This window comes from Hyla sarda, chromosome 5 (genome assembly GCF_029499605.1).
Source record: "Hyla sarda isolate aHylSar1 chromosome 5, aHylSar1.hap1, whole genome shotgun sequence".
In the NCBI taxonomy this organism is placed as follows: Eukaryota; Metazoa; Chordata; class Amphibia; order Anura; family Hylidae; genus Hyla; species Hyla sarda.
In genome coordinates this window covers 207,164,137-207,183,791 of record NC_079193.1, presented here as the reverse complement: position 1 = coordinate 207,183,791, position 19,655 = coordinate 207,164,137, and the positions used below count along the sequence as shown (strand labels likewise).

Here is a 19,655-nt window from a genome sequence, read left to right as displayed (position 1 = left end):
ATGGCACTCCTCTGTGCTCTCTCCTGTCCTATCAGACAGGAGAGAGCACATAGGAGTGCTAGCAATCTCTCAATTACTGGACTTTGTCCATGCCTGTGCTTCAGCTTGGACAAAGCCATGATTTTATAAGCTATGATTTCTATTAAAGGGAAATACAATTTTCCTATGAAGTATATTAGAAAGGTTAATGTTTTGCCAAGATGTGCAACATATAAAAATGTTCTGACAGTGCCCAGAATTCAGAACTCAGAATTCCCTAACAGGGTATTAAATCCTTTAAACTGGACATTACTAATAGCATCTCCAGCACACATTAAATACAGTCACATTAGCTAACAGGTCTTCACCGGGGGCCAGTAGTAGGGGAAAGCCATGGATGTGCTTGAACTGTACCTTTTATGGCTCATCCAAACTAAAGACATTCAGTCAGTTGTCCGCTGTCTGAACGTCTGCTTGCAGCAGGTGTTGCCAGCTATTTTGGCATAGACATCAGATGCAATTCTGGTGGAATTCCGCCCTAAGAATAAATGCTTTTATTTTTAAGCAAAAGTACTTTTAGCCGGTGGACTTCCGCAATTTTGCTGTCTGAACAAAGCAGCAGAATCCCATATTCTGCTGGAGGAATGTCCGAAGTGTGGATGCGCCACTTCCGCTCCTTAAACACATATGGTAAAATCTACAACAAACTCTGCATGGAAGGGGCTGTTCTGTGTTTTTTTTTCAGGAACCTTTTTAAGATCAACAAAGTTTTTTAATTGTGCCATTTTTTTTATAAAGGTGTTAAAAAGGTAGTTGCAAGTTGTATAAAAAAAATGGATGCCAAAACAGGATGCGCAGAATATTCGAATACTGTTTTTTTCACAGAAAAGTTTTTCCTTTAAAAAAAAAAAAATAAATAAAATGGGACTTACTGTCTGGGACCCAACTACGTCCATACTCTGACTTAGTGCCCGAGCACCTACAGACGCCTGCCAAATATATGCAGTACTTATAGCTCAAACACTTTGTAGACACTTAGGGCAGGTCCCTCGATTTGGCTAGGCCTCTTTTGCCGCTGGAGACCATGTGCATTTACTCCTCGCCGGTCCCAAGGGCAGTTTCGCAAATCTATAGTCTGCTACTTGAAGCAGCATCTCAGGAACCCCCTAGGTTTACGGTGACCTGGGAGGAGGAACTGGGCAGGACTCACGCGAGCTCTGACTGGTCGGCGGCATTCTTGCTATGCCACAAAATGTCCGTCTCTTGCAGGGCACAGGAGACGAACTATAAGATCCTTTCCACATGGTACAGAGTACCATCTGTGCTGCACAGGATGTATCCTGTGGTGCCGGCAACGTGTTGGAGATGTGGGAGGGATGAGGGGACAATGACACATATTTGGTGGGCCTGTAGGACATTAGAGGCATTCTGGGCGAATGTAATCTCACGTATCTCTGCCATAACAGGAGTGACCCTCCCCAATGACCCAAAGGTCCTCTTACTGTCTATCCTACCTCACACCCGTAGGACCCCAGCTAAGCAACTAGCCCACTTTTTGTTAGTAGCAGCTAGAGCCGTGATCCCTCGGAGATGGAAAACTGTCCATCCACCGACGGAGACGGACTGGTTTGCGGAGGTTCTTTTTATATGCTGCATGGAAGAACTGATGTTTGACTCAAGAGGGGACTTAGACGGTCATGGGAAGATATGGGGCCCATGGTTGGAGTTTCTTGGATCCCCCCATTTCAGTGCTACATGAATTCGATTGTGTGAGATCTCTCTTCTCCTGGTGCGCCGCTGGCAACCGAATAACCTGCTGACTCATCTGAGGTGCTGGACGAGTGGTTTGGTCAGATGTGGAATGGTCGTGAGGTAACTTTGTCTTGTCTTTAATCACTTATTTCTTTCGTCTCTGTGTACCCCTCTTTTCCCCTCCCTCTTTCCCCTATTGCCCCCTTTTTTTTTTCTGGTTAGAGTTATACATTGGAATGCTCCATGCCGTTTGGAATTGGCCCTATAGATTTCCTGGTTCTCACCTTTAGACCTCACTGGTTCTGAGCGACAATTACTTGCCCTGGGCTCTGCGACTTACTCCATACATGTCCTATAGCAAGCACTTTGTTAACAGTACTGTTCTACTCTTGTTAGGATGATATTTGCTGTATGTTGCTCAGTCTTTACTTATTATTTATAGTATAGACTTTGCAATGATTTGTATGAAAAATGGAGCTCCTGTTGCTCACTGCTTTGTCATTTTATGTGTTTCTATTAATAAAATTTGTTTCTGAATATAAAAAAAAAAAAATAAATGGATCCTAGCAAACTTGCCAAATGGACATTTGACCTTGATAAAATCCCCAATGAAAACCAATGGATTGAAAAAATGTATAACACATTTCAACTGGAAAGCCAAACATGATGTCAACAGAACCTAGATGCAGATTTTTCTTTGGATTTATGTCACATTGGCTACCATTTCTGGACTTACCCTGGTGTGGCCAGAAAAGCATAATATACATCTGTTCACCATCTTCTACTGATGTTAGATCTAGTAACCACAATTCCCTGTGACAAGGCATCATGGGACATGTTGCTAGATCACATTATCAAAAGCTACAGTGTCAACCCAAATTCTTAGAAGAATACTAGAAAACACAAGAGCATGTCTAAAGCTATGTTCACACTGCCGTCTGTCTCCGGAAGTGTGAAGACCGTTATTTTAGAATCGAGAAAAGCCGGAGAAAAAAAATTGTGCTTTCACAGTCTTTTTCTACGGCTTTTCTCTCCAAAAATAACGGCAGCTATTGAATACAATGGGGTCCATCGGGACCCGTTATTTGCTGGTATGCTCGAGCAAAATTACAGCCGGCAAACTGCAAAAAATTTAAGAAAATAAAGAAAAAAAGGAGTTTGACAGCCGAATTTGCCAGAGCATACCGTCAGTGTGAAAGGGGCCTGGAAATGCTGCAGACTGCCCTTTTCAGGAGCAAGCATGTCACAGGCAGTGTAAAAATGTAAACCACTGTAGGGGTAGGTTATATATAATTAAATACATATGAAGAGGTAAGGAATAGGGCACTCATCGGTCCGGTCTCGTGTGCAGAGTTCTTTATTGGAAATGTGAAACATACATATCGTGGGAACACTGTTGAAGGTGCAGGACCGACAGACAAAGAAGCAGGGCTACCTCGGAGGGCTACGGTGCAATTTTGCGCAAAACGGCACTGTAGCCCGCCCAGGTAGCTCTGCTTCTTTGTCTGTCCTTCCTGCACCTTCAACCGTGTTCCCACGATATGTATGTTTCACATTTCCAATAAAGAACTCTGCACACGAGACCGGACCGGTGAGGGCCCTATTCCTTACCTCTTCATATGTATTGGATTACCTTGTAGTTCCTTCTTTAGTGAGCACCGCTATTTTTCCGGATCATCAGTGTACATGCCGAGTTATTGGACCGGTTGTTTTTCAGTAAACTGTTGCGGTTGTTGTGAATCAGTGGGTTGTCTTTGTATGACCAGTGGATCCAGCACGGATTGCAGTGCCCAGTACTCACCAGTTGTGTATATTATATATAATTAAACTGCAAAAGCCTTACATCATCTAAAAGTAAACAGCCTGGAGGAGATAAAGGGCAACAGCAGCAGAATACAGCAGGGAACCTATTTTATTTCAAAATTTGCAACCTATTTTACCAGGTTATTTGTGAGAATTAACACAGGCAACTGTGGTTTTTATGCTGCATTTTGTTCTCTACAGCACCACATGGATGTGCAATGAGGACTTATGAACACAATACTGTATGTGCTCTGCACCAACACTGTTGTTTACTGATCTATAATAAGATACCATAACTAATCTACCAGACATATATCACCATAGAGGGAAGAACCACATTCAGTTGTGTGCTCTAACTTTATAATGTATGAAAACAATTCTGTAAAAAACAGTAAAACAATACAGCACAGGTATTGGATTTCAGCAAAAGCTCTATGCCAGCCCAGACACACTTGGCAACACAGTGAACAGGAGGGTAACAACATAGGACATGTTCAGAAATCCCAAAGGCAGATACACTTCCAAAACTAGGTAGGTTCGCATATATATATATATATATATATATATATATATATATATATATATTTTTTTTTTTTTTTTTTAAACATATATGCGGAATGTGGAAGTGATGAAGACGAGTCTAATCCTCTTACTAACTTTCTTAGGTTTATGGATTGACAGGACAGAGGTAAATAACAGACTGGCTGCCAGCTCTGGTACTATACTCTGTGAAATACAGGCAAACATGGCAGGGATATCATGCTGTACTACTCAACTCACCTGGCAAAGATGTATAACCATTTTCTAGACGCAGATGCGTGCACAAAAATAAAACTGTCAACCAAATTAATTTACCACCCACAGCTTGTATATTGTTTTCTAGGCAGAACTAAATATATATTGCCTAAATAGAATAGGTTTACCTCTCTTTTCGCAAGGAGCACATTTGGGACAATATGAGGCAAGCACCGTCCCAGCATCAGCATAACTCCATTCTCACTGTCAGCAATCCTGGACACCTGCAAATGAAAGACATGTTGGTAACTTGTAGCAGCCCTAGTGGGCTCTCTCATCACTTCAAGGGTCATTAAAGGGGTACTTCGTCCCTAGTTATCTATTATTCAAATGATGGGGGATAACATGTCTGATCTCGGGGGGTCCGACTGCTGTGACCCCCGCAATCTCAGGGCCTGCAGCTTGGCATTACAGACACAGAAGCCTGGGGTTTTTTAATCTTATTCTTGTAAATGCACAGAACAGGATCAACGACGATATCACAGTAAAGCTGGACACAGACATGAGCACTTTGTCTGCAGATTATACCAATATTGACCAGATCCACCAACAATCCAATGATTATGGTGATACAAATTTACTTTCTTCACATCTGCCATTAAGAAAAACACGGACTTGCTGCTTCCTGATTTGTTTTTCTAAAGATAAATGTGATAAATGGAACTGACAAAGGAAAACGTATGGGAATTGTATAATAAGGTATGAGGACTGTGTAGGAGTGGAATGGTAGCCCTTATGTAGTGGGGCAAAAAAGTTTAGTCAGCCACCAATTGTGCAAGTTCTCCCACTTAAAAAGATAAGAGAGGCCTGTCATTTTCATCATAGTTATACCTCAACTATGAGAGACATAATGAGAAAAAAAATACATAAAATCACATTGTCTGATTTTTAAAGAATTTATTTGCAAATTATGGCGGAAAATAAGTATTTGGTCGCCTACAAACAAGCAAGATTTCTGGCTCTCACAGACCTGTCATTACCAGTATTAATGGTACCAGTTTGAACTTGTTATCAGTATAAAAGACACCTGTCCACAACCTCAAACAGTCACACTCCAAACTCCACTATGGCCAAGACCAAAGAGCTGTCGAAGGACACCAGAAACAAAATTGTAGACCTGCACCAGGCTGGGAAGACTGAATCTGCAATAGGCAAGCAGCTTGGTGTGAAGAAATCAACTGTGGGAGCAATTATTAGAAAATGGAAGACCTAGAAGACCACTGATAATCTCCCTCGATCTGGGGCTCCACGCAAAATCTCACCCCGTGGTGTCAAAATGATCACAAGAACGGTGAGCAAAAATCCCAGAACCACATGGGGGGACCTAGTGAATGACCTGCAGAGAGCTGGGACTGAAGTAACAAAGGCTACCTTCAGTAACACACTACGCCACCAGGGACTCAAATCATGTAGTGCCAGACGTGTCCCCCTGCTGAAGCCAGTACATGTCCGGGCCCGTCTGAAGTTTGCTAGAGAGCATTTGGAAAATCCAGAAGAGTATTGAGAGAATGTCATATGGTCATGAAATCAAAGTAGAACTTTTTGGTAAAAACTCAACTCGTCCTGTTTGGAGGAGATGGAATGCCAAGTTGCATCCAAAGAACACCATACCTACTGTGAAGCATGGGGGTGGAAACCTCATGCTTTAGGGCTGTATTTCTGCTAAGGGACCAGGACGACTGATCCTTGTAAAGGAAAAAATGAACGGGGCCATGTATTGTGAGAGGATGAGTGAAAACCTCCTTCCATCAGTAAGGGCATTGAAGATGAAACATGGCTTTCAGCAGAAGGAGTGGCTTCGTAAGAAGCATTTCAAGGTCCTGTAGGGACTAGCCAGTCTCCAGATCTCAACCCCATAGAAAACCTTTGGAGTGGAGTTGAAAGTCTGTGTTGCCCAGCGACAGCCCCAAAACATCACTGTTCAAGAGGAGATCTGCATGGAGGAATTGGTCAAAATACCAACAACAGTGGTCCTCATTTTCTATTGCAAACTAGACATGTTTTGTCAGGAAGTGCGCCAGTTTAGGGCGCATAGCGCCTGAAATTCTGTCTGTGCCAGAATTGGCGCCTGAAATTCTGTCTGCACCTGAAATTGCGCTTGAAATTCTGTCTGCACCTGAAATTGCGCCTGAATTGAAAAAAACACCAACTAACTCTCCATTTTGCTAAGAAAACCCGAAAAAGGGGCGTGACTGTCGGGGAAAGGGGGCGTGGTTGCAGAAAAGGGGCGTGTTCCCAACCTTTTTAACAAAATCCCAACATATTTACTAAAGTTTCCACAGAAAATGTGGTGGATTTCAGCTGAGGAAAACCCTACAGGTCAGAGCATGTGTAAAAAAAAAAGCAAAATGTAGGGAAAATGGAAACTGTAGGGAAAGCTTACTAAATACTGTGGAAAATAAATTGTAGGGAATTAAAACCCACAAAGACACTCCACTCTTAGTAAATAAGGGCCAGTGTGTGAAAACCTTGTGAAGACTTAACGAAAACGTTTGACCTCTGTCATTGCCAACAAAGGGTATATAACAAAGTATTGAGATGAACTATTGTTATTGACCAAATACTTATTTTCCACCATAATTTGCTAATAAATTCTTTAAAAAGGACAATGAGGGGAATTTATCAAAGCTGGCAAGGGACTTTTTTTGCTTATTCTATGTGCATATATTGTCTCATGTGCACCAATGCAACTTTCCGTGCGACTTTTTGAAGGCAGTGGCTTTTAACCCCTTAAGGACTCCGGGTTTTTCCGTTTTTGCACTTTCGTTTTTTCCTCCTTACCTTCTAAAAATCATAACCCTTTCAATTTTCCACCTAAAAATCCACATTATGGCTTATTTTTTGCGTCGCCAATTCTACTTTGCAGTGACATTAGTCATTTTACCCAAAAATGCACGGCGAAACGGAAAAAAAAAATCATTGTGCGACAAAATCGAAAAAAAATACGCAATTTTGTAAGTTTTGGGGGCTTCCGTTTCTACGCAGTGCATATTTCGGTAAAAATGACACCTTATCATTATTCTGTAGGTCTATACGGTTAAAATGATACCCTACTTATATATGTTTGATTTTGTCGCACTTCTGGAAAAAATCATAACTACATGAAGGAAAATGTATACGTTTAAAAATGTCATTTTCTGACCCCTATAACTTTTTTATTTTTCCACGTACAGGGCGGTATGAGGACTAATTTTTTGCACCGTGATCTGAAGATTTTATCGGTATGATTTTTGTTTTGATCGGACTTTTTGATCACTTTTTATTCATTTTTTAATGGTATAAAAAGGGACCAAAATATGCTTTTTTGGACTTTGGAATTTTTTTTGCGTGTACGCCATTGACCGTGCGGTTTAATTAATGATATATTTTTATAGTTCGGACATTTACGCACACGGCGATACCACATATGTTTATTTTTTTTTTTTTACACGATTTTATTTTTTTTTTATGGGAAAAGGGGGGGGGGGATTCAAACTTTTATTAGGGAAGGGGTTAAATGACCTTTATTAACATTTTTTTTTTTTTTGCAGTGTTATAGTTCCCATAGGGACCTATAACACTGCACACACTGATCTCTCATCCTGATCACAGGCGTGTATTAACATGCCTGTGATCAGTGTTATCGGTGCTTGACTGCTCCTGCCTGGATCTCAGGCACGGAGCAGTCATTCGCCGATCGGACACCGAGGAGGCAGGTAAGGGCCCTCCCGGTGTCATGTCAGCTGTTCGGGACGCCGCGATTTCACCGCAGCCGGGTTTTCACTGAGCATCCGGGTCACTTTCACTTTCACTTTAGAAGCGGCGGTCAGCTTTGACCGCCGCTTCTAAAGGGTTAATACCGCACATCGCAGCGATCGGCGATGTGTGGTATTAGCCGCGGGTCCCGGCCGCTGATGAGCGCCGGGAGCGACGCGATATGATGCGGGATCGTGGCGCGATCCCGCTTCATATCGTGAGCCGGCGGAGGACGTAAATATAAGTCCTGCGTCGTTAAGGGGTTAAGCAAAGTAGTGAATTTCTTAAAGCGACATTCGCAAAAAAAGTCGCACGGAAGTAAAAAAAAATACTGCAGAGCAAAGCAAATAAAATCCTGTCTTTTGAAAACCACTTATGTACACAATATCAATGGGCCTGGTAGGTATGTGAGGTGATTTTCAAAGTTTGACTTTCAAGCGCAAAATTTACCAATGCCGTGCAACATTTTGATAAATTTTGCGCACGAAAAAAAAAACCAAAGAAAAAAAGAAAAAACCTTTGACAAATTCCCCTCAATGTGATTCGGACAATGTGATTTCATGTTTTTTTTTTTTCTCATTATGTCTCTCATAGTTGAGGTATACCTATGATGATAATTACAGGCCTCTCTCATGTTTTTAAGTGGGAGAACTTGCACAATTGGTGGCTGACTAAATACTTTTTTTGCCCCACTGTATTTCTAGTTTCAAGGAACAGTTACCATTCCTTTCTCTGATATAGCTCTTTCTAGTGGAAAGAGTTTGGAGAAGAAGTTGAGAGGTTTTAATGGATGTTTCTATTTTTGATGTGGTCTGTTTTTTAACTTTATGTACTACATGGTTATCCCTATTTCTCATTTGTTTGTCAACTCTTGAAAACAAAAATACAATGATTCAGCTGACCACTATTTATTGTCAAATTGATAGTTTTAAAGGGGTACTCCGGTGGAAAACAATTATTTTTAAATCAAATGGAAAGTTAAACAGATTTGCAAATTACTTTATTTAAAAAATCTTAATCCTTCTAGTACTTATCAGCTGCTGTATACTACAGAGGACATTTTCTTTCTTTCTGGAGTTCTTTCCAGTCTGACCACAGTGCTCTCTGCTGACACCTCTGTCTGTATCAGGAACTGTCCGGAGCAGGAGAGGTTTGCTATGGGAATTTGCTTGTACTCTAGACAGTTTCTGACAAGGTCAGAGGTGTCAGCAGAGAGCACTGTGGTCAGAACTCCAGAAAGAAATACAACTTCTCTGGAGCATACAGCAGCTGATAAGTACTGGAAGGATTAAGATTTTTAAATAGAAGTCATTTGCACCAGTTTATTTTAAAGAAATTTGTTTTTCACTGGAGTACCCCTTTATGGGGCTGACAGCATTATACAAATCATTACAGCGCTCTGTTAATAAATAAAGATATGCAGATCCCTGCTCTGGACCTCTAGTGTAATAGCAAGAGAAGATGGTTACTTTTTTTTTTTTTTGAAGACCGTGCACAAACATGCATTGCACGGTCAGCTTTCTCCAGTAATAGTATCACACAGACTTGTGATGCAGGAAGGGGTTGTTCAAATTGGGAAACTGCTTTAGCATGCACCTAGGTAAGCATAGTGCTCTCGTATTAGATCCTAAATGGAGAGCCAAAAGAATAGATTTCTCTCTTTTAAAGTAAACTACAATAATAAACTTGACTGCTCAACATAAAAATAGGCAAATAGTCACTTTGCAGTTATCCCTAAAACACACATACACAAGAAATGGGCATCAAAGAAATGAAACCTAAAAAGGCAGAATACCTCTGATCCTAAACGGCTGTCAGCTGACATTCGACAAAAAGAAAGCAGAGCTTGATGGAAGGCTGGAGACAGTTTTCTGTAAAATTGGATAAAGAAAATTTGATATTTTTGCGATTATATACATTAATATAAAGCTTAAAATGTATGGCTGTTGCTTTGTTTTTGTTTGGATGCATTAAAGGGGTACTCCACTGGAAAACATTTTTGTTTAAATCAACTGGTGCCAGAAAGTTAAACAGATTTGTAAATGTCTTCTATTAAAAAAATCTTAATCCTTACAGTACTTATCAGCTGCTGTTATGATCCACAGGAAGTTCTTTTCTTTTTGAATCTCCTTTCTGCCTGACCACAGTCCTCTCTGCTGACACGTCTGCCCCAGTGCTCTCTGCTGACACCTCTGCCTAATTATCCAGAGTAGGAGCAAAACCCCATAGAAAAACTCTCCTGCTCTGGACAGCTCCTAAAAAGGACAGAGGTGTCAGTAGAGAGCACTGTGGTCAGACAGAAAGGAAATTCAAAAAGAAAAATACTTCCTGTGGATCATAACAGCAGCTGATAAGTACTGGAAGGATTAATATTTTTTTAATAAAAGTAATTTACAAATCTGTTTAAGTTTCTGGCACCAGTTGATTGAAAAAGAAAAGTTTTCCAGGGGAGTACCCCTTTAATAACAATCCTGTATTTAATTCTATTTAGTCTACGTTCTTCATTACAGCACCATGACATGATTAGTGGTTAACCCAGCAGTGGCTTTAAAAGGTTATGCCAACATTTTTATCTGCGTTTTCCCTTAGCCACCTTAATCAGTAATTCCTTGTGAACATAAAGTGTACCTTCAGTGCTGTACTGACTTTTATGAAGACATATTATAGTGCAGCACTGTGCACAATAGCCACTTTTCTAAATAACTTTAAATAAGTACTCCGATGCGTTTTTTTTTAACCCCCTGTGCCCAGGCTGCCAAGTGAAACAAAACAAACTTTAACTCACCATCCTACGTTCCCCCGTTGCGCTGCTATCGATGTCCCGTTCTCCGGTCCCCCACTTCTTTCGCTTCCTGTAAGTCGATGAGTCACGTGACACTCAGCGTATCACATGACTATTCGACTTACAGGAAGTGCAAGAAGTCGGGGACCGGAGAACGGGAGATTGATATCAGCGCAACAGGGGAACATAGGAAGGCGAGTTAAAGTTTGTTTTGATTCGCTTGACAGCCCGGGCACAGAGGGTTAAAAAAAAACGCACCGAGTACTCCTTAAATTTTTTATTCGGCACCAAAATAGATGCAAAGCAGGAAAAAGAAAGAATTTTCTGCATGGCTGTCATAAGAAGTTCTTCAAAACAGCGAGGAAAAGCTTCACGAAAACTAAACCACAGAGAATGCACAAAGAGGGGAGGAAAAAAACTCCCAATAAAGCGGTGGCTGGAATGGCGCTCTCCTCCAGAGGATTGGTGTCTCGATTGGGGCAATTAACCTACCATAACGGACTTAAAAAAAAAAAAAAATTATTGGTTAAGAGCATGGAAAAGTGGCAACGCGTTTCGAAGTGTGGGACCCCCTCTTCGTCAGGCTTTCTCTAGAAAGCCTGACGGAAGAGGGGGTCCCGCCCTTCGAAACGCGTCGCCACTCTTGCATGCTCTTAACCAATAAATTTGTTATTTTTTTTAAAAGTCCGTTATGGTCGGTTAATTGCCCCAATCGAGACACCGATCCTCTGGAGGAGAGCGCCATTCCAGCCACCGCTTTATTGGGAGTTTTTTTCCTCTCCTCTTTGTGCATTCTCAAGACTGTCCTCTGCCAGCTGAGAACGGGACTGGTGCCGGCTGCACTCCATACTGCACCACAGCAAGTTGTATCAAGTCTACTATGGTGTTGTGCTCAAAGTACACCACCACCAGGTGAGCAAACCTATTTACACAACATGCTATATATCTTTGAAAAAGGATTATTGCGCTTAGATGCGCATCGGTTCTTTTCTGTTTTTTTCTTTTCATATATTGCTAAACCACAGAGAACTACTTTATTTTATTTATAATCTCTATAACAGGCCCAAGGGGAAACCAAAGTTCAATTTACCTATTCGGCTGATCAAACTGAACGCCATCTTTGAGGGGAGTACAAAGCAAGGTTTTCTTGCTGATTTTCGACAGGTCAGGGCTGGGTGGAATATCTTGTGGCAGCTGGAAGTCTGTTTCAGTGTGCTCCACAACAGCCTGGCTTTCTTCAGCTTTTTCACATTTACTGTCTGTTGTTCTGATATCTATGTAATAGTCGCTTTCTTCTGAAGTCTGGCTCTGGAGTCTTGCAATAGGAACCTCCTGAGATTCAGGAACTACTTCCGCCACAGGGCTTCCTCTGAGGTTTTCTATTTCGCTGGAATCAAAATGAAAATTTCAAATACATGACAAATTTCCCATACATGTATATACTGAATAATACATTAATATTGTATAAAAGGAAATTATAAATATTTATCACATCGAGCATATACATGATGTTGTTGAAGGTAGCTGATCTGATATATCCTCTGTGTGATAAGTATTCATAAGCTACCGTCAGGTGTAGAAATTGAGGCAAAGTCCTGTGGTTCCTTATTAACTTTTTATTCTCATTCCTTTACATTGTAAAACACAAAACCTACTTGAACTAATACAATTACTTACACACAGGCGCTTTTAAATCCAATAAGAATAAGGTGGCACCATGTGACCTGCATCTATCTCTTAAAATGGAGGTTTGCATGGCTTTACTTCCGATACTATGAGTAGGGGTTGAATAACCAAAATGTGTCAGGCTTCTGATGTTAATTGTCAGAGTCAGGGTTGTGTTTGTGATGCATTTATAATAAAAGGATAAGGATTTTTACTACACAGTCCAGATTGCTTAAGTTTACTAGTATGTTTTGGAATCACAAAGGACGATTTGTGGTGTTTTCTCTTCTTTATGTGATTATGGAAAAAAAAAAAATATGAAGTTGTAATTTTGTGTATCCACATTCGGTTATCTTTGTCATGAGTTTGCCATAACCACATCAAACAAAACAATGCCTGTAAATATAAAATCAAGCTAAAGCATAGAGCTCTCTGGCTGGGAAAACATTACGGCATTTTTATGTGAGACAAGAGGAGTAAAAGGCTGCCAAGGTAAGAGTTTGATAAGCTGCTAGAGGACATTCAATGTAGAGAGAATGCCAGACAGGTAAGGATTTCATTTGGCATTATGTCATTTTTGTATGGTTGACAGGCTTTTAAAACACCTGACTTTATTTTGGCTTAGACCTATTTGGCGCGGTGGGCCAGAGCTAGATATGGATGCAGACAGAATGCTTTCTGACCCCAGTAAAGGTGATTTCAAAAAATACCAAAACACCATAAAATCCTATTCATCAGCTCTTTCTATTGTACGGACTTGATTTTTCCATGCAACACAATTCTGTCATATTAGAAATGATCCGCCCACAATCCAATCTGTTTTATCTGAGACATGCATTACTATCTGGGCACTATGCACTTTCCTACCAAATCTGTACATTTTGCATGTACACCGCTTGCTGGAGAACCCAGAAAATAGTAACCTACTATGCCATCTTCACGGGCAAACCCGCTTGGAAAGGCGTGGGCTTGCCCGTCAAACGGCACAGCGCTGCACAAGCTCGACAGATCTTCACTTTTCGCTCTTCCTCCGTACATGATTGTACTGCCGTGATTCTTCAATAAATACACCACGATTTTCATCTCCAAATGAGTGCTAGCAAACATTTCACTGCACAATTCTACAAGGTTTCACAGTAGTGACTATAATATGAATAGTCTTTTTTCTAGCCGCAGTAATGTCTGATTTTCCAACATACAATCATTGCGGATTTTTTTATTTTTTTTACTAGTTTTAACATTAAACAGAGCTCAGGAGACAAATAAAAAGGAAAATTAAAGATATTTTTATTCTTAGTTCCACTACAGATAGTGATGACCTGGCATCTCCCTGGCTTGGCAAGGCCCAGTAGAAAATGTTTGAGAATGCCCTGGGTTAGAGTTGACCCAGTCTCTAATCTGCAGGCTCCAAGTTCCAATAAAAGCAATAATTTAGCATGACAGGATCTATAAATAATATATTGATGATGTTCTAGTTTTTACTCTATTTAATTATTAACATTTTACAGAAGTTGCAGAGAATAACTTTATCTTGTTTTCATTATTTGGTATATGTCCTCAGAATAATAAATCTATCCAAATACAACCTAAACTGAATATATTCTGTTACTTTTTGGACTATCTTGATGCCAACTGGGCTTATCTGCATGAAGTGATACATTAGTAATGTTCATAGGCACCAAGCAAATGTTGTTACATCTTAAGACTATCTAGAGAACAGAAGCCAAAATATAAGATCTCAAATATTCAAGCAGAAATAAAAAAAAGCTCCACTCACAGCTACAGCTAATGCCAATCTCCAATGCTTTGTACCCACATGACTGATATGGAGGGAGAAAAGTGGGCACCAGTAAATGAGCCATTACTTTGCTGGTCAGAGTAAGAAATAGTAACTATACTTTGTTTCCAACCTAAAACACACCATTTATTCTAGATCTCTGCTTGCTGTGCATATAGGACGAAGACTTCTTTTATATGGAGCTTATCAATAGTTAATAATTGGATCTTTGATGTAAGTTGTGTATGGGCAAGGTTCTACCTAAACTTAAAGTGTACCTGCCAATTTAAAAACTTTGGATACGTCCTAGAGACGTGTCAAAAGTTGTGATCGGGTGGGGTCTGAGTGTTCAGTCCCAAACAATCACTATAACAAGCGGGGAGAGAAGCACACAGCAGAGTGCTTTTCTCCCTGATCTCTGTCTATGGAACCGAGACATTCCCATAGACTTGCACTTTAAGACGTGGAACAGAGTCGGGAGAGAATGGCTTTAGCTCTCACTTCTCCAAATTCTACCTCTCCAAATTCTACTCAGACCCCAACCAATCAAACCTTTTGGTATGTCTCTACAACATATCCCTTTTTCTACCTACAGAGCCATATGTATTTTAGGAGATCACTTGTACTTTGTAATTACATCCTTTCCATTATCATAAAATTAACATATCATCTGTATTCCTCACTTTGATACGATTAGAATAGCAAATGTGGATAGTTTCTGTCATAGTCTGACACTATATAATATTTTTACATATTTATATATAAAAATATATTTAGAATATTTTTTACTTTTCTGTCTACAAACTTGTGTAGGGGCTCATTGCGCCATAATCGGTAGTTTTTATCAGTACTATTTAGGCATTGATCAGACTTTACCACATTTTATTCAATCTTTGTGGGAAGTGATGTAAACAAAAACTCACAATTCTTGCCCTGGGTTTTTTATTTATGTTCTATTTTAATAGCTTGGACATTTCTGTATGTTTTTTTTTAAGTCCCCCATAGTGGAATTCTATAAGCAATCATTTGATCAGTTTTGACAGCAGCATCTAAACAATAAAAATAGCTGGCAGCAATGATCTCTCAGTGACAGCTATTAGCACCCCCCCCAACCCCCCCCCCCCCCCCCCCCCCCAGTTCTCTCAGTGATTGGGAACAGGACTGTTTTAGCACTTTGCCTGATCAGTAAGGAGGCAGTCAGTGTGGGCTAGCACTGCTGGATCATCCTGATTGTGTGTAAGACACAAAACTTCTTCTTACAGAAGACAGGTTACATTAATATACGAGGACAGGATAGGAGGACGGGATAGAAGGTCGTGATAGGAGGTCGGGATAGGAGGTCGGGATATGGGGACGGGATATGACAATAATATATGAGGACGGGATATGAAGTCAAAAGCTTCCTCCTTTGTTTATTTTCCTCCCCCACAAGGATTAGGAAGGAAAAACCGGGCAACGCCGGGTACTCAGCTAGTATAATATATAAAACTCAATGTATGTGTCTATGTTCCAGCATCACTTCCAAACGGCTAAAGATATTTTCATGAAACTTGGCACACATGTTACGAATATGTCAACAACAAACATAGGATAGGTAAATTAAACCTTACCCACTCCCATTTGTGACGGTCTGGGTTTTTGTTTAAAGTCCCATGCAAGTCTATGGGAAATGTATGTTCCAGCATAACTTCCAAATGGCTGGAAATATTTTGATCAAACTTAGTACATATGTTACTTTTATGTCAAGTAACCATATATGATAGTTAAAGGGGGTATTCGAGTATTTTTTTTATTTGACTATGCTACAGGGGCTGCAAAGTTAGTGTAGTTCATAATATAGTGTCTGTACCTGTGTGTGACGATCTTCTCACAATTCTTCTGTGATTTTCACCCCAATATTTATTTTTAACAGCATACAAAATGACTGTTGTCTCAGATTTTTCCCAGGTTGCAATGCGGCCGAGACCTGACTCACTAGTCAGCTGATGACAGGGAGCCTGTCTGCTTCAGTGGGTGGAGGGATCACTTGGTGGGAGAGAGATCAATCTGCAACTAATGCAACAGCTGTAGGCACCCTTATTGAAAACCACAGGTCTTTTGAATGGATGCAGCTCATTATGTTTCAATAGGTGGGGTGGCTGATGTGTGGGAGGGAGGAAAATGGAATTATGTGATTTGTAAGCAAAGAAGGAAACGCAAATAGGAAATACGAGTTCACAAAAACATAGCCACAGTGTTATGGTAATCTCACAACATAGCCATTTAGCCCCAAGACAAGCGCAGATCCTTCCTAAGCATGTCCATTACTGTCTGCCAGGTAAGTACTAAAATCACCTTATAGTGGATAACCCCTTTAAATTAACCCTAACCTACCCCCTTATGTGAAGGATGTGTTTTTTGTCTTAAAGGAAAACTGCCAGTCAGTTCACCCAAACTAAACCCAATGGACTGGGTTATAGTGTGGGTGAACAGGATTCAAACGAGGGGTCACTTACTTATTTTTGCCAACTGGCTGCCGAGATAACTTGTTCTGAAGTTCCGGGATTTCTAATGAGAATAAGCACACTGAAGGAGTCTCCCCCCGGCTGGCCACCTCTTGCTCCCATAGTAAGGCTCCGACACCCGCCCCTCCACTATACATATGCATTGGATTCAACTACACGTCCTAGTGTGGAGTCCCACATCACGTGATCGCAGCGCTCTGTCTGAAGAGCGCATGCGCCACTATATATTCCCCAGCTCTCACGTTCCCCAGCTCTCACGTCATCAGGACGTAAGAGCTGGGGAAAATATAGCAGCGCATGCGCTCTTCAGACAGAGCGCTGCGATCACGTGATGTGGGACTCCACGTTACTAGGACGTAGTGTTGAATCGAATGCATATGCATAGTGGAGGGGCGGGCTTAGGAGCCTTACTACGGGAGCGAGAGGTGGCCAGCCGGCAGGTGTAGACTCCTTCAGTGCGCTTATTCTCATTAGAAATCCCGGAACTTCAGAACAAGATATCTCGGCGGCCAGTTGACAAAAATAAGTAAGTGATCCCTCGGTTGAATCCTGTTCACCCACACTATTACCCAGTTTATTGGATTTAATGTTGGTGAACAGGCGGACCATTTTCCTTTAAGTCCCATGCAAGTATATAGGACTTCTAGTACCTTACTCCAAGCTCTGCTCTGCTCTGCATCTCCTGGTAGGTGCGTCAGTCCGGCCACACCCCTCCCGCATGCCACACACCAGCTCACAAAGCCATACCCACCATTTAAGCCACATCACCCTTTTTATTTTCTACCCTTTTTGTGCATTTGTCCGGCTTGCAAGTTATGGCCACTTCCACATTACCTCGCCTCCTTCTATTTTTACCCTACAATCTCTTCATCACAGCTCAGCCCGACCTGAGGACGGGATAGGAGGACGGGATAGGAGGACAAGTACTTCCTCCTATGTTGCTTTTCCTCCACCACAAGGAGTAGGTAGGAAAAACTGGGCAATGCCGGGTACTCCGCTAGCTGTATATAAAAATTATAAGGACCGTTATGTTCTAATAACCATAACCATTTGCACCATTGTCAAAAACCTGTATAGGGTAAACAAGTTTTTAGGATTGGAAAAATTAGCTGACTGTAACTGCATCACATTCTCCAAAGTCAAATGCACTCAACCCACAGCAGCAGCATTACATACCTCTCGAGCATTCTAATCTGATCAAGCAAAACTTCTTTCTCATCATTACATTGCTTGATTCTATTTTCTAATTCCTGCACCAATGCGGACGGCTAAAAAAAGGGGAAATGAAAGGAAAGGGAAAAAACACATTAATTGAGGAAATTATTATGTTAATATAAATATGAAAACCAATAATGATATAGGTATTTTGTCAGGGACTGTATGTATGAACAGTCCCTGACAGTATTGTGACAGACAAAATATATTTGTAAATGGGAACCAAAAATTACGTAGCTCTCATGAAAATAATATAACATTTTTATAACAATGTGTCGTACCGTAAGAACAGAAGACACATTTCCCAATTTCTGACCTGTACTACTGGCTCCACTGCAGACTGCTCAGCTATTGGAGGTGGCTGCAAATCATCCTCTTGGACACTCACTGCAGCATCTGCTGTATCCTTTACTAAAGACTGGTGGCTGCCAAAGTTTCGGTACAACTGCAACAAGTCTGGAGGCTTTGGGATGTTTAACCCTACATCGTCCCACAGTTCAAAGTCCTAAAATAATACAAGAGGACAGAAATTTGTTCCAAAGTAGTCTATTGAAATTACATACACTGAAAATTGCCTAAACTATCTAAACAGATGGCATCACCAATTGACTGTATATTTATGGTGCATAAACAATCTTTAATAAAAAAAAATTTGACTGCAGCTAAAACAAAAATACATTCATGATATTGGCCCAGATTTATGAATCTGTCTGATACAAAAACTGGTGTGATTTGTCCATAACAACCAATCAAAGCTTTTATTTTACCAGATCTCATTAAGATAGGAAAGATGAGCTGTGATTGGTTGTTCTAGGCAAATGTATCCGGTTGTTGTCTCAGACAGATTGTTCATTATGAGCAGACAAACTAAGACGCACTTTTCAATGAGAATAAATCTTGTTAAAACTTTTCCTGCGTTGTACAGTCTGCGGTGAAGAGGAGCCACAAAGCATTCACCAATGAGAGAATGTGCAGCAGTTCATGGCTGCACAGATCCTCTCCCCCAAACACCCAGCAGTAACCATTTGTATCAGTCTGTGCAGGAGAGGAAGCTGAACATTCTGGCCCTCATTTACTATCGCCAAAACCTTACTTTCACACATATTTACCAATTTTCCCGACCACATTACTCGGGTTTTGTGTTGTTTTTTGACCGACAGCTGCAAGCTGTTGCAAAAAACGTGATCTAGTTTGTGCAAACTATTTCCCAACCAGTGTGCCTGAAGTTGTTGCAAAACTACACCGCTCAGCATGCCCGAACCGGCAAAGGCTGTCCGGGCATGCTGGGAGTAGTAGTTTCAAAACAGCTGGAAGCACCCTGCTTGAAAAACACTGAGCAAAGTGCGCAGGGAGAAAAATAAAACAAAAATTTTGCTCACCTAGTCCCGGTCCCTGCAGATTCGTCTCCGTGTGCTCTGCAGTTTCCTCTCTTCTTTGTACAGTAGGGCCTTTCCCTTTTCAGCCAATCACTGGCCGCAGTGGTGTCACGTGTCAAGCCAGTGATTGGCTGATGGGGAATGGTCTTGTTCTGCAGTAATACACTGGGTTTCCCAGGTCCCGCGGAACATTTTAAATCAGCCCGGGAAACCCAGTGTATTACTGTAGTACAAGAATACAAGAATGTAACAGGAGGGGGAGGGGGGAATGT

General features: G+C 41.0%; 1 protein-coding gene across 7 annotated transcripts in view; it reads right to left on the bottom strand.

Annotated features, from left to right (window-relative positions):
- Positions 1-19,655, bottom strand: part of RELCH (RAB11 binding and LisH domain, coiled-coil and HEAT repeat containing) — a 173,100-nt gene that overhangs the window by 88,392 nt on the left and 65,053 nt on the right. For all 7 annotated transcript variants that reach the window (XR_008844106.1, XM_056520987.1, XM_056520988.1 and 4 more), the window contains 5 exons: positions 18,324-18,512; positions 17,969-18,060; positions 11,937-12,233; positions 9,860-9,935; positions 4,458-4,553 (listed from right to left, as the gene is read on the bottom strand). Coding sequence is in view for 6 of the 7 variants with exons in the window: in XM_056520987.1 (XP_056376962.1) it covers positions 4,458-4,553; positions 9,860-9,935; positions 11,937-12,233; positions 17,969-18,060; positions 18,324-18,512 (750 nt within the window). In the remaining variant the exon portion in view is untranslated. The remainder of the gene's footprint in view (positions 1-4,457; positions 4,554-9,859; positions 9,936-11,936; positions 12,234-17,968; positions 18,061-18,323; positions 18,513-19,655) is intronic.